Below are 14,651 nucleotides of genomic sequence, written 5' to 3'. Positions count from 1 at the left end.
GTATTTTTTTAATTAATAAAAAAGCACGCTGACAAAGACAAACCTTCCCCAGCCTATGGCACTAAATCAACGAGAAACGTTTTACACACTATATACCACTTAATTAAAGAAATATGTGTGCGGCATGCACCTGCTGTTTCGGGCGACCTTCATTCAAATTAGGTTGTAAGCACACTTAATTATGTATAAAACAGTTTGGGCATTTTCATGTTAGATGCTGATGTGTAAAACTCATGGCCCCAAAGCAGTGTTTATTTTTTATATGTGAGCACACGATATAAAAAACTTGAAATTACTTTGGGACACCCGTTCTTCATATAGGAATGACACATTGAAATACTGGTGATGTCTTTATAATACTTAATAGACATACGTCATTTGCATTGCTCCAAACGTATGTATTTTTTTTTAGAGAGACGTTTGTCTATAATGAACAATGGGGCAAGACGCTTTTTATTGATAAAGCAGCCTTCATTAAAAACGGTATTTACCTAAAGAGAAATGTAGATTAATTATCGATCAATCCTGCAAACTTCAACTGCTTTTTCAAAACAGATATAATTCTTCAGGCAGCCAGAGTTCCGAGTTCCGCCTCCGCCGGTTTTTTCCCGTGACCCAGCTGGTTGTAAAAAGTCGAATATTTCGAGTTTTAAAAGTCGAATATTTCTATCTTTCTATCCTCTAAGAGGATACCGAATTCTAGGGGGATACAAAAACCTGCGTAACACCGGATGTGAATAACAGCTGTTGTGATAATTCTGTGTCTTGATTGCAAGTGTGTCACATGGGTATATAACACGATCCACAAAACATAACCACGATTAACTCTGCAAGCTTAAAGGACTCATGTTGCATTCTAGTTTAGTTTCGGAGCATCAATATTTTTAAAAATTCAGGGACTCCTCCAGGCACCGCTTTGCTCGCTTAAATAACGCTAAAAAAAACTCCTGGTCACGTGTCCTGGACCCTTGACCGGTATGGACAGAAACTGCAAAAAATGTCCAAATTAAGTATCACGTTAATTAGTCTTTGAAAAAAACTAAATCAGAACACAAGGTATTCATTTACATACTTTGAAACGTTACAGTTCAACGTAACTTTTTCTGTTAATAATAGTTGAATACGAAGCTATACCATCACAACGCAATTAAAGAGGACACGGTATGCTCCAAAAAACTCAAATAGCGTGTTCTCAGATAACGACAATAACAGCTAATGGGTCAATAACATTAACTGCTAATCTGTGTTCAGCTCTCCAGCGCTGAATTTGACACTCTTCCCGTCCTTTTTTTAAAATGTTTTTTAAACAAACGTTTTTGCAATTTCTCTCGGACAGAAGACTTGTTAAGAGACCTGGCCAGCTGGTGTTTCTTTCTCTCAATATTAATGACTGCGTTATGAAAGCGGTTACGTGCGAGAGACAAAATAAAACGATAAATCTCAGCGGAGTTGAGAGACGCAAGTCAAGCTGCTGAAACACGCGAGGGCCGAGTCAAGCTCGTTATTAAAACAAAACAGAAGCTACAAATCCTGCCCGTTCAAGAGACCAAAACAAATGAAACGGGGTAAAATAACCCTTATAAAAGAGCGTCCCACTGTAAAAGCACAGCACAGTGTAATACAGCACTGCAAGGCATAGGGAAGCATTGTAAAGCACAGAGAGGTCTGGTAAAGCATAGGGAAGCATTGTAAAGCACAGAGAGGTGTGGTAAAGCATAGGGAAGCATTGTAAAGCACAGAGAGGTCTGGTAAAGCATAGGGAAGCATTGTAAAGCACAGAGAGGTCTGGTAAAGCATAGGGAAGCATTGTAAAGCACAGAGAGGTGTGGTAAAGCATAGGGAAGCATTGTAAAGCACAGAGAGGTCTGGTAAAGCATAGGGAAGCATTGTAAAGCACAGAGAGGTCTGGTAAAGCATAGGGAAGCATTGTAAAGCACAGAGAGGTGTGGTAAAGCATAGGGAAGCATTGTAAAGCACAGAGAGGTGTGGTAAAGCATAGGGAAGCATTGTAAAGCACAGAGAAGAATGGTAAAGCATAGGGAAGCATTGTAAAGCACAGAGAGGTCTGGTAAAGCCTAGGGAAGCATTGTAAAGCACAGAGAGGTCTGGTAAAGCATAGGGAAGCATTGTAAAGCACAGAGAGGTCTGGTAAAGCATAGGGAAGCATTGTAAAGCACAGAGAGGTCTGGTAAAGCATAGGGAAGCATTGTAAAGCACAGAGAGGTCTGGTAAAGCATAGGCAAGCATTGTAAAGCACAGAGAGGTCTGGTAAAGCACAGAGGTCTGGTGAAGCATAGGGAAGCATTGTAAAGCACAGAGAGGTCTGGTAAAGCATAGGGAAGCATTGTAAAGCACAGAGAGGTCTGGTAAAGCATAGGGAAGCATTGTAAAGCACAGAGAGGTCTGGTAAAGCATAGGGAAGCATTGTAAAGCACAGAGAGGTCTGGTAAAGCATAGGGAAGCATTGTAAAGCACAGAGAGGTGTGGTAAAGCATAGAGAAGCATTGTAAAGCACAGAGAGGTCTGGTAAAGCATAGGGAAGCATTGTAAAGCACAGAGAGGTCTGGTAAAGCATAGGGAAGCATTGTAAAGCACAGAGAGGTCTGGTAAAGCATAGGGAAGCATTGTAAAGCACAGAGAGGTCTGGTAAAGCATAGGGAAGCATTGTAAAGCACAGAGAGGTCTGGTAAAGCATAGGGAAGCATTGTAAAGCACAGAGAGGTGTGGTAAAGCATGTTAATAAACAAACCATGACGCATACATTCTTGACAGAACGCAGAGATTCTAAAATACTAAGAATTTTATATTGTGCTATAAAATGTGAAAATAAACGTGAAACGAGCCATGAAGCTTTGTAGAGGTATGAAAAATAATATTTCTGAGGAAATATTTGGTTTTGTGGGTCCCTGTACCTATAACTAAACTAATTACAGGAAAGTCTTTGAAAAGAAAGTTCTCCTTCATGGGGTGAAAGAAGTTTCAAAGTAAGATGCTTGAAGAGCGGAGGTTTAATTACACGCATCCCTGCAATACCAACTATACAGCTTGAAAAACAAACCTGCAAAAGCTCGTGGAGGTTCAAGCAATTTAAAATGGACAGGATATTTTTCAAAGTGGCGTGTCGTAACTTTCCTGTATCAAATCCCAAGTCTCCCCTGGTGTGCCGTGCAGTGTCCTAAAACCAAGCTCCGAGCCACAGACTGTTCCCTCGGCTTTAGAGGTGTGTGTCGAGATGCAATACACAATGAGAGAGGGGCGAGTGGAGAGTATAATACAGCTTTATTGAACGGGAGGGAGGGAGGGAGGCCGGTCTTCCATGCGTAGCTTACACCCTGAAACAGAGGAATCAAAAATCACAGGGTTTAGAGAGTGGCTTTCCTGATCCAAGTCACTGCAGTGAATTGAAGAGTACATGAATATTAGAGCTGTGAAAAAAAGAGGTTTCAAAACTGTAAATAGAAACCAAGACTGGCATTTCGTATTCTGCTTCAGCTAATCAGAGCAGCACGGACAGATTATTAAGATGGAGCGCTCTAGAGAAATCAGGCTGATTTACTATTGAGAGTGAAACGAGTGAAGAGCCACTCCAGTTAAAATCAAACGCTTTTTTAAAAGCTGGATTTAAAAGATTTGATTGCACCAGCCTTAGTGATACGACTCGGGATGGACTTTCAAAAGGGAGGGAACAACTCAAGGCCTCCCCTCGCCTGCTTTTAGAGAAGGACCAGAAGCTCAGCATTCACGGATCTCAGGACGCGACCGTGAGCCAGCGAGAGATCAAATAAACGGTGTTCAACCTACGTGACTTCCTTGAAGGCCCTCTTCTCCACGTATTTCAGTTTGTGTTTTCTCACGAACCTGAAATGAAAACGCAGACATGAAACAGGAGCCGTTATTAAAACCGCCTCGCAAGGGGACTGCAGAAACACGGAGACAGGTGCAAAAAAAAAAAAAACACACACATTAAAAGAACAAATCGAGGCAGTTATGTTCACCCGTGTAGGGAGGCAAACAGGCTGAGCTTAGACTAGCGCTCATTATTATTAATGAGCTGAGAGTGGAGTGTGTCGACTCATTATTATTAATGAGCTGAGAGGAGTGTGTAGACTAGCGCTCATTATTATTAATGAGCTCAGAGTAGAGTGTGTAGACTAGTGCTCATTATTATTAATGAGCTGAGAGTACAGTGTGTAGACTGGCGCTCATTATTATTATTAATGAGCCAAGTGTGGAGTGTGTAGACTAGCACTCATTATTATTAATGAGCCGAGAGCGGAGTGTGTAGACTAGCGCTCATTATTATTAATGAGCCGAGAGTGGGTGTGTAGACTAGCGCTCATTATTATTAATGAGCTCAGAGGAGTGTGTAGACTAGTGCTCATTATTATTAATGAGCTGAGAGTGGAGTGTATAGACTAGCGCTCATTATTATTAATTACTTTGCTCGCTCTCTCGGTTCAATCAGGTTCCTCTTCTGCAGGCTCTTGAAGCGGTCCTTGAGGATGCTGCCCTCTGGCTGCCAGGCAGGGAAACAAACAGAAAATTATTATTGATTATTATTGATTATTATGATTATTATTATTATGTCAAACAAATTCTGAAATTCAATGACAAAAACGTTTAAAAACTAAGACTTCTTTTTCAATGTGCTGCAAATGAGTTTCCTGTAAGTTCTGAGGGGCTGGGAGGGAAGCGGTGTGGCTTTACTATCAAAAGCGAAGTTATCTTTATTTATTTTTATATTATTTGTTTCTTATAGTAGGAGGTGTGTTGCAAAAGAAAGACGTTTATAACCTAAGCAAAATAAAAATAAAATAAATACAAAAAGAAATTTATCCCTGGCAGGACTTTCCTAAAAGAGCTTAAACCCTCAGACACATAGACAGAGACGGACTCAACGATGCAGACAGACAGACAGACAGACAGACTCACTCACCTTGAGCCTGCGGAGAGATCCTGCCATCTCAGAGCTCAGCTGCAGATCCAGGTCTGGCTCCTGGTATCTGAAAATAGAAATGAATACAAACTAAAACTTCAGAAGAGACTCAAGACTAACAGAGACTCGCCAGGGATGGAAATCAGACTCCCGTTGCACAGCAGCGTGATCCATTCCTGGTTTCACTGAGTTTAATAATAAGACACTCCTGAGCTTGTTGCCTAGACACACTGGGGCTGATCAAGCTGGTAGTAAAACCTGGACTGGGTGACACTGCTGTGCAACAGGAGTCTTATTTCCCATCGCTGCTCACACACAGAGACTCCCTTCAGTCTGTACTCGGCTGCTAGTGTCAGATCTACACTCAGTGGGATTACAAGTGTAGCTGTTGCTAACAGGTTACAATGGGGACGTGTAACATGAATCAATCATTCTGCGGAGTGCACTTAGCCAGTATAGATGCATGGAGAATCTTTGACATGGAGTGTGAGATCTACACTCAGCAACATTGTAAGCAGAGCAGCTGCCAATAGATTCAAATAGGTGACTAAGACACAGGCTCTCACACACACACACACAGGCTCTCACACACACAGGCTCTCACACACACACACACACAGGCTCTCACACACACAGGCTGACACACACACACAGGCTCTCACACACAGGCTCTCACACACACACACAGGCTCTCACACACACAGGCTCACACACACACACAGGCGCTCACACACACACACAGGCGCTCACACACACACACAGGCGCTCACACACACACAGGCTCACACACACACACACAGGCTCACACACACACACACACAGGCTCTCACACACACACACACACAGGCTCTCACACACACACACACACAGGCTCTCACACACACACACACAGGCTCTCACACACACACAGGCTCTCACACACACACAGGCTCTCACACACACACACAGGCTCTCACACACACACACAGGCTCTCACACACACACAGGCTCTCACACACACACAGGCTCTCACACACACACACACAGGCTCTCACACACACAGGCTCTCGCTCTCACTTGAGTTTCCCCAGTCTGCGTGGCAGGCTCTCCTCCTCAAGCTTTTTGGCCCGGCGTGCCTCCTGCCTGCGGCCCGTGGTCTCCTCCTGCTGCAGCACCTCCGCCTTGAGTGAGCGCAGGCGGAACAGCTGCTGCTGCCGGTCCCTGGCTTGTCGCAGGGCCTTCCAACGTTTCTCCTGCAGACCGGAGAGGAGCGACACACAGAAACACGCAGTTACAGCACGCACCCTAAATGTGTTCCCGACAAGACACTCTATTTCCAGCCTCTCTCTCTCTAGCTCAAGCCCTCAGTTCCCATGGCAACGCCCACACGGCAGCGCCCGGGAAACCCTATGCATTCTTCACATTCCCAGCATGCACCTGCCGGGAATACTACGTGCGCAAGGATGTCTCTCCTCATCGGGCGACGCAACTTAATAAAAAAAATAAGGTTTTCAACATGCGCTGCTTTCCATGGCACAATGAGCCAGGACCCTCCCTCCCTCTCACCCTCTCTCTCAGCTGTCTTTCCCACTTTCTCTGCCTCTCCGTTTTCTTTTCTCCAGAGGCAGCCTGGTACAGGGGAGTGTATTCATGGGGCCCCTCGTCATCCGATTCCTCAATCAGCCCCTCCACCTCCTCTTGGAACGCAGACTCCTGCAGCACAGAGCCAAGGAGAGAAGGTAGATTAAGAGACACTCCTGCAGCACAGAGACAAGGAGAGAAGGTAGACTAACAGACTCCTGCAGCACAGAGCCAAGGAGAGAAGGTAGATTAACAAAGAGACTCCTGCAGCACAGAGACAAGGAGAGAAGAGAGACTAACAGACTCCTGCAGCACAGAGCCAAGGAGAGAAGGTAGATTAACAAAGAGACTCCTGCAACACAGAGACAAGGAGAGAAGCTAGACTAACAGACTCCTGCAGCACAGAGCCAAGGAGAGAAGGTAGATTAAGAGACACTCCTGCAGCACAGAGACCCCAGGAGAAAGCAGGTTGCCCTGCGCTCAGTACCCGAGTGGCTATCTGCTCCTTGGGGAAGGCTAGCTGCCGCTCTAGCCTCAGCTCAGCTTTCTGTTTCTTCAGCTCTATCTCGTGGCCTTGAAGCAGCAGAGCCTGAAAAGAGAGAGAGAGAGAGAGACGGCAACAAATTACATGTTTGCTTTAGACTCTTAAATGTTATTTTGTTACAAACTAGTTTAAATATCTTAGTGTCTCTAATTGTACATTGAAAACCACATTCATCTCTGTTTTCTTTAATTCCCAGTTTTATTATATTTTGTTATTAGACTAATAATAAAAGGGATGGAAATGGGACAGGAAGTCAGGGAGGGGGGCAGAGGGGTTACCTGGCGAGACGGAGTCAGGGAGGGGGGCGGAGGGGTTACCTGGCGAGACAGGAAGTCAGGGAGGGGGGCGGAGGGGTTACCTGGCGAGACAGGAAGTCAGGGAGGGGGGCGGAGGGGTTACCTGGTGAGACAGGAAGTCAGGGTTGTAGGAAGCTCCAGGGGCAGGAACCTCGACAGCCGGGAGAGTGGAGGGCTTCACATTGAGCCGCGCTGGACGCTGAGAGAGCGAGAGAGAGCGCGAGAGAAAGAGGGAGAGGGAGAGAGAGAGAGGGAGAGAGGGAGAGAGACAGAGTGGGTTCAACAGGGCTGAACTGAGAAACACAATACACTGAATAACAGATGTTTAGAGTCTCTGTGTCTTCAGTGTAAATTTAATGGCAAACGTTTCCTCTAGAAGTCTCTCAGTGTCTTCAGTGTAAATTCAATGGCAAACGTTTCCACTAGAAGTCTCTCTCAGTGTCTTCAGTGTAAATTCAATGGCAAGCGTTTCCACTAGAAGTCTTAGTGTATTTGAAGATACTGGAATAATAATAATAATAATAATAATAATAATAATAATAATAATAATAATAATAATAATAATAATAATAATAATAGAGACCCTGCTGCTTTCACCCACCTTGACTAGCATCTTCTTGGTCTGCTGTAGATACCAGGGGTCTGCAGTCTCAGGCACTACAAGAACACACAATAAAACACCACGGTCGTCATCATAATGTTTAACTATGAAGACGGGATCTTTCTGTTAACCGGGTTCAACTCTGTTTACCCTGAATAGAAGAAACGCAGCTGAAGACTCCCAGGGCAGAGCAGACTGAGCTTTTAATTAACACTGTGGCCAATCAAGCTCATGGTAAACACCTGGGCTGACAAACTGCTCTGCAACGGGGGTCTAATAATAATAATAGTAATAATAATAATAATAATAATAATAATAATAATAATAATAATAGGCTCACAATGAAACTAAAACCTGGCTCTGCTCAATCCACTCTGCAATGGGAGTCATTATCACTAGGATCACAGAATGAATATAAAACCTGTGCAAGCTGTGTGAACTCTATGGAGTTTTGAGACCTTGCCCTGCCAAAACTTTGGGGGAAAAAAAAAGAAATCTATCTAATATAAATGCATTTTAAAACAGATATAGCTAGGAAACTAAGCCTGGTACAACACAGACGCACTGGCGGAGGGGATGCAATCCGCTCCTCACCTGCTCCACTCCACAGATCGTAGAACCCTCTCTGCGGGTCGTTGTTCGCTGCCGGTTTGTTTGTCTTCCCCTTCCCCGCGAGGGATCTCTGCAGCCGCGCCTGGAGCAGTCTCTGTCGCCGTGGCACCACGCCGTGGGCCTCCAGCTGCTGAGCGCGCTGGGCGATGAGTCGCAGCTTCTTCGCGTTGGGAATCTGGTGTGCCAGCACACTGCAGCCAGGGGGCGACAGAGAGACAGGGGTCAGCAAGTGATAGCACACTGCAGCCAGGGGGCGACAGAGAGACAGGGGTCAGCAAGTGATAGCACACTGCACCCAGGGGGCGACAGAGAGACAGGGGTCAGCAAGTGATAGCACACTGCAGCCAGGGGGCGACAGAGAGACAGGGGTCAGCAAGTGATAGCACACTGCAGCCAGGGGGCGACAGAGAGACAGGGGTCAGCAAGTGATAGCACACTGCAGCCAGGGGGCGACAGAGAGACAGGGGTCAGCAAGTGATAGCACACTGCAGCCAGGGGGCGACAGAGAGACAGGGGTCAGCAAGTGATAGCACACTGCACCCAGGGGGCGACAGAGAGACAGGGGTCAGCAAGTGATAGCACACTGCACCCAGGGGGCGACAGAGACAGGGGTCAGCAAGTGATAGCACACTGCACCCAGGGGGCGACAGAGAGACAGGGGTCAGCAAGTGATAGCACACTGCAGCCAGGGGGCGACAGAGAGACAGGGGTCAGCAAGTGATAGCACACTGCAGCCAGGGGGCGACAGAGACACAGGGGTCAGCAAGTGATAGCACACTGCAGCCAGGGGGCGACAGAGAGACAGGTGTCAGCAAGTGATAGCACACTGCAGCCAGGGGGCGACAGAGAGACAGGGGTCAGCAAGTGATAGCACACTGCAGCCAGGGGGCGACAGAGAGACAGGTGTCAGCAAGTGATAGCACACTGCAGCCAGGGGGCGACAGAGAGACAGGGGTCAGCAAGTGATAGCACACTGCACCCAGGGGGCGACAGAGAGACAGGGGTCAGCAAGTGATAGCACACTGCAGCCAGGGGGCGACAGAGAGACAGGGGTCAGCAAGTGATAGCACACTGCACCCAGGGGGCAACAGAGACAGGGGTCAGCAAGTGATAGCACACTGCAGCCAGGGGGCGACAGAGAGACAGGGGTCAGCAAGTGATAGCACACTGCAGCCAGGGGGCGACAGAGAGACAGGGGTCAGCAAGTGATCGCACACTGCACCCAGGGGGCGACAGAGAGACAGGGGTCAGCAAGTGATAGCACACTGCAGCCAGGGGGCGACAGAGAGACAGGGGTCAGCAAGTGATAGCACACTGCAGCCAGGGGGCGACAGAGACACAGGGGTCAGCAAGTGATAGCACACTGCAGCCAGGGGGCGACAGAGAGACAGGGGTCAGCAAGTGATAGCACACTGCAGCCAGGGGGCGACAGAGAGACAGGGGTCAGCAAGTGATAGCACACTGCAGCCAGGGGGCGACAGAGAGACAGGGGTCAGCAAGTGATAGCACACTGCAGCCAGGGGGCGACAGAGAGACAGGGGTCAGCAAGTGATAGCACACTGCAACCAGGGGGCGAGAGAGACAGGGGTCAGCAAGTGATAGCACACTGCACCCAGGGGGCAACAGAGACAGGGGTCAGCAAGTGATAGCACACTGCAGCCAGGGGGCGACAGAGAGACAGGGGTCAGCAAGTGATAGCACACTGCAGCCAGGGGGCGACAGAGAGACAGGGGTCAGCAAGTGATAGCACACTGCAGCCAGGGGGCGACAGAGAGACAGGGGTCAGCAAGTGATAGCACACTGCAGCCAGGGGGCGACAGAGAGACAGGGGTCAGCAAGTGATCGCACACTGCACCCAGGGGGCGACAGAGAGACAGGGGTCAGCAAGTGATAGCACACTGCACCCAGGGGGCGACAGAGAGACAGGGATCAGCAAGTGATAGCACACTGCAGCCAAGGGGCGACAGAGAGACAGGGGTCAGCAAGTGATAGCACACTGCACCCAGGGGGCAACAGAGACAGGGGTCAGCAAGTGATAGCACACTGCACCCAGGGGGCGACAGAGACAGGGGTCAGCAAGTGATAGCACACTGCAGCCAGGTGGCGACAGAGAGACAGGTGTCAGCAAGTGATAGCACACTGCAGCCAGGGGGCGACAGAGAGAGGGAGGAACAGCAGAACTAGAAATCAGGCCCTCAGTTTTGTGGCTTGATCACATTCCCACACGGGGTGAATCGGAAGCCCCTTCGCTGGGCGACGTGGGGCCATGCAGAACGACAGAGACAGACAGCCACTCACTCTTTGGGAGCCGGGACGCGGGAGTCAGGCTGCAGGATCAGATCGATCCGCAGAGGCTTGTCCTTGCGACGCCGACTGCCATCGGGCTTCTCCGAGGAGACGAGGCCGCTGGAAACACGAGAAGAACACAAACCGCACATCAAACACAGAGATTGTCTGTCAAACCCAATCCAACCCTCAGAAGGACACACGGCCCAGCCTGTGTGACTGTAGCAGCTCGATAGTGTAGTACACAGGACGAGGCGCCGGGTCCGCAGTCCACAAACGCACTCTGATCTGAGGGCAGTTTGACAAACTATTTGATTACTGGGGTACACGATACCCTGCTGTGCCCAGCTGTTTGCCCCTCTTAGTTTAGGAATATTGCCCCACTTTATAGACACACAATTTGCAAACAATGAACACAACATGAACGACCTACAATTTGTAGTTTTAGAAGAAATAAAATTAGATCAAAATGTACAATTAGACCAAAAGAAAACAAAACCGATACACAGACTCAATACCACGATGCCTGCAGGCTTAACTAGAAAGGAACAGCAGACTGTAACGTCATTAACGGTGTAGTGAATGACATCATCAGGGCAGCAGTGTGGAGTAGTGGTTAGGGCTCTGGACTCTTGACCGGAGGGTCGTGGGTTCAATCCCAGGTGGGGGACACTGCTGCTGTACCCTTGAGCAAGGTACTTTACCTAGATTGCTCCAGTAAAAACCCAACTGTATAAATGGGGAATTGTATGTAAAAAAAATAATGTGATATCTTGTAACAATTGTAAGTCGCCCTGGATAAGGGCGTCTGCTAAGAAATAAATAATAATAATTTAAGTGAGTGTAGTTGCCATGGCATCAAAAGCCTATCAGTATCTCCACTGTTGGTTGTCAAAGACTTCCCCTTGACAAAAGTATGTTAAACACACCGAAATGTTGATCAAAACCTTATTTTTATATGAAGTTACAGAAGTCGGGTTACATGACCCGCGGCCCTGGATGAAAACTCAACGGTTTGGCACCGCTACTGTAATGGTGACGTCTGTGCGCCGCTCGTTCACCCCAGGGAATCGGAAGCCCCTTCTCTGTGCGACGTGGGGCCATGCAGAACGACAGCGAGTAGAGACAGACAGGAACTCACTCTGTGGGAGTCGGGATGCGAGAGTCAGGCTGCAGGATCACATCGACCTGCAGAGGCTTGTCCTTGTCAAGCTTTGAGTCTGAAAACACAAAACAGCTGCATCAATAACATCCAGGGTTAGGAAGTCTATTATTATTAATATTGAAATGATCAGGAGCCAGGAGTTTGAGCAGGGTTAGAAACTCACACTAGCCCTGCTGCTGCTGCTGCTGCTGCTGCTGCACCCAGTCCTGGGGTTCAGAGCTCCCCTCAATGAAGTCTATTATTATTAATATTGAAATGATCAGGAGCCAGGAGTTTGAGCAGGGTTAGAAACTCACACTAGCCCTGCTGCTGCTGCTGCTGCTGCTGCACCCAGTCCTGGGGTTCAGAACTCCCCTCAATGAAGTCTATTATTATTAATATTGAAATGATCTGGAGCCAGGAGTTTGAGCAGGGTTACAAACTCACACTAGCCCTGCTGCTGCTGCTGCACCCAGTCCTGGGGTTCAGAACTCCCCTCAGTGAAGTCTATTATTATTAATATTGAAATGATCAGGAGCCAGGAGTTTGAGCAGGGTTAGAAACTCACACTAGCCCTGCTGCTGCTGCTGCTGCTGCTGCACCCAGTCCTGGGGTTCAGAGCTCCCCTCAATGAAGTCTATTATTATTATTATTAATACACTGACAGTACATACCTCTCCTCTCATCTCCTGCGTCAACAAAGAACAGATTGTCATCGGGCTTCTCTGAGATGAGGCCGCTGGAAACGCAAGAAACACACAAACCGCACATCAAACACAGGGACTGTCTGACACACAGAAGACACACGGCCCAGCCCGTATCGTGTGACTGTAGCAGCTCGATAGTGTAGTGCACCGGACCAGGAGTCGGGTCCGCAGTCCACTCTGATCTGAGGGCAGTTTGGCAAACGATTTGATTACCGGGGTACACGATACACTCGGGACGTGATCTTACCGGGTCAGAATGTTGCTGTTTGCTATCATTTAAATGTAATTCTAAAAAAAAATATGTACACGTAACAGGATTAAGATTTGTGTACAGATATTGTATATAGTGTAAACCGAATTTGTTATAATTACGTACAGATGTGTGAATAACGCTGTTTCGTTGTTTATTAGTATTTATTGATTATTAAAATGTATTTGTTTTCCGTTGACTTAATTTACTTAGATCTCTGGAAGAATCAAATATCTTTTATGACGGGTTTTATTGAGCAAATTATAAACCTTCCACGTGTGGTTGAAGCGCTGTGTGTGTATTTGTTTGCCAGTTTCGCATTTACACTTTCAATAAGAAAAAACATGCAAATAAACGTTTATTTATTTAAATCTGTCTGCTAAAACGGCGTCTCGTTTACAGTAACTCGTTACAGCATCTACACACCATTGCAGCAACTTGGAGAAAAACTAAGGCGGCCTCTAATCGGTTAACAGGGATTATCGGTTCTTACGGCCTTTAAAATTTTAAACTGGTACGATAAGCATGTGCTGTCTTTGTTTTCAGACTTCGCTATGGTTCACCACATAACACAACCATCACAGTACCATGCAGACACTGTGGGACAGTAATGCCACGTGTGAAAACTTTGAGAAAACCGAAACGAAAATGCTTGAAATTCGCTTCGAAATAATTCACCAGCAAGCGCTGGTATAAACAGCTCGGTAACGGTACAGAACCAACGTTTTGTTTTTGAAAAAAAAAAGAGTTAAATTTTAAAGCAACACAGTGACCCGATAACATCACACCCCGTTTAGTACACACTAAATTGACTCTGTTTCAGTATTTATGGAAAGCCGCAGACTGACCCCAGAGTCCGCTCCTGAAGCCGCACGTCTTCCAGAAACTCCTCCACGTCGTGCACGTCGCTGTGTTTGTTCCAACTCTTTTTTTTATTCTTGTTGAGCCGTTTCTTCCTTTTGTTTTTCGGTCCGGACGAGTCCAGGTCCGTTTTAAAGCTGAGAAACCCTCCCCGGGACGCTGCCATGCTCCCCTTACGTGTGCCGGACGCCATTTCACAGCGCAGAAAGAAGGAGGAAGCGAATCTGCTGCGACACATTCACGCAAAACGCAGCGGCGTGAAGCTTCCAATCAGCAGATTCCACACACTGACGCTGTGCTGCGATTAACAGAAATAGATGTTAAACACAGCCCACAACATTACTATTAATCGGGTTTATTATCATGTGTTTTTAAATGTTTATAAAATATACAAGAACGGTATCAAACGCTTGCTTTTATTTCATCCCCCCCCCCAAGAATGCGAAGCGGCTCAGAACAAATTCACGTGCTGTTACCCACGGCCGCCACAAGAGGGAAGCAGTAGGCTGTATAATTAACTGTAATGTAAGGAGATAACGAGTTTATTTGTAAAATACAATGCAAATAAATAAACATCACAACATTTGAAAAAAAAACGTAATATATTATTATTATTATTGCATTTACCCTCTCTGTGCTTTACAATGCTTCCCTATGCTTTACCAGACCTCTCTGTGCTTTACAATGCTTCCCTATGCTTTACCACACCTCTCTGTGCTTTACAATGCTTGCCTATGCTTTACCAGACCTCTCTGTGCTTTACAATGCTTCCCTATGCTTTACCAGACCTCTCTGTGCTTTACAATGCTTCCCTATGCTTTACCAGACCTCTCTGTGCTTTACAATGCTTCCCT

General features: G+C 47.0%; 1 protein-coding gene across 1 annotated transcript; it reads right to left on the bottom strand.

Annotated features, from left to right (window-relative positions):
* Window positions 1–3,262: 3,262 nt before the first annotated feature.
* nop53 (NOP53 ribosome biogenesis factor) lies at window positions 3,263–14,050 on the bottom strand. Its single transcript, XM_033993762.3, has 14 exons — window positions 13,785–14,050; window positions 12,654–12,718; window positions 11,977–12,055; window positions 10,848–10,955; window positions 8,532–8,740; window positions 7,938–7,993; window positions 7,440–7,535; window positions 6,984–7,085; window positions 6,482–6,628; window positions 5,993–6,168; window positions 4,937–5,003; window positions 4,440–4,516; window positions 3,802–3,858; window positions 3,263–3,332 (listed from the first exon to the last, which is right to left on the bottom strand). Exons 1-14 carry the CDS (start codon window positions 14,033–14,035, stop codon window positions 3,326–3,328), a joined length of 1,497 nt encoding a protein of 498 aa, XP_033849653.2. The 5' UTR covers window positions 14,036–14,050; the 3' UTR covers window positions 3,263–3,325.
* Between the last annotated feature and the right edge of the window lie 601 nt (window positions 14,051–14,651).

Source organism: Acipenser ruthenus, chromosome 30, assembly GCF_902713425.1.
Source record: "Acipenser ruthenus chromosome 30, fAciRut3.2 maternal haplotype, whole genome shotgun sequence".
NCBI lineage: Eukaryota > Metazoa > Chordata > Actinopteri > Acipenseriformes > Acipenseridae > Acipenser > Acipenser ruthenus.
The sequence above is the reverse complement of the archived record's forward strand: the minus strand, read 5'-3'. Positions and strand labels throughout refer to the sequence as shown.

Coding starts and splice junctions, on each gene's coding strand:
- nop53 (XM_033993762.3), bottom strand. CDS start 14,035: ATGTGTCGCAGCAGATTCGCTTCCTCCTTCTTTCTGCGCTGTGAAATG. Junction 12,056..12,653: donor CGCAGGAGATGAGAGGAGAG/GTATGTACTGTC, acceptor TTGTGTTTTCAG/ACTCAAAGCTTGACAAGGAC. Junction 10,956..11,976: donor CGCATCCCGACTCCCACAGA/GTGAGTTCCTGT, acceptor TCGTGTTTCCAG/CGGCCTCGTCTCCTCGGAGA.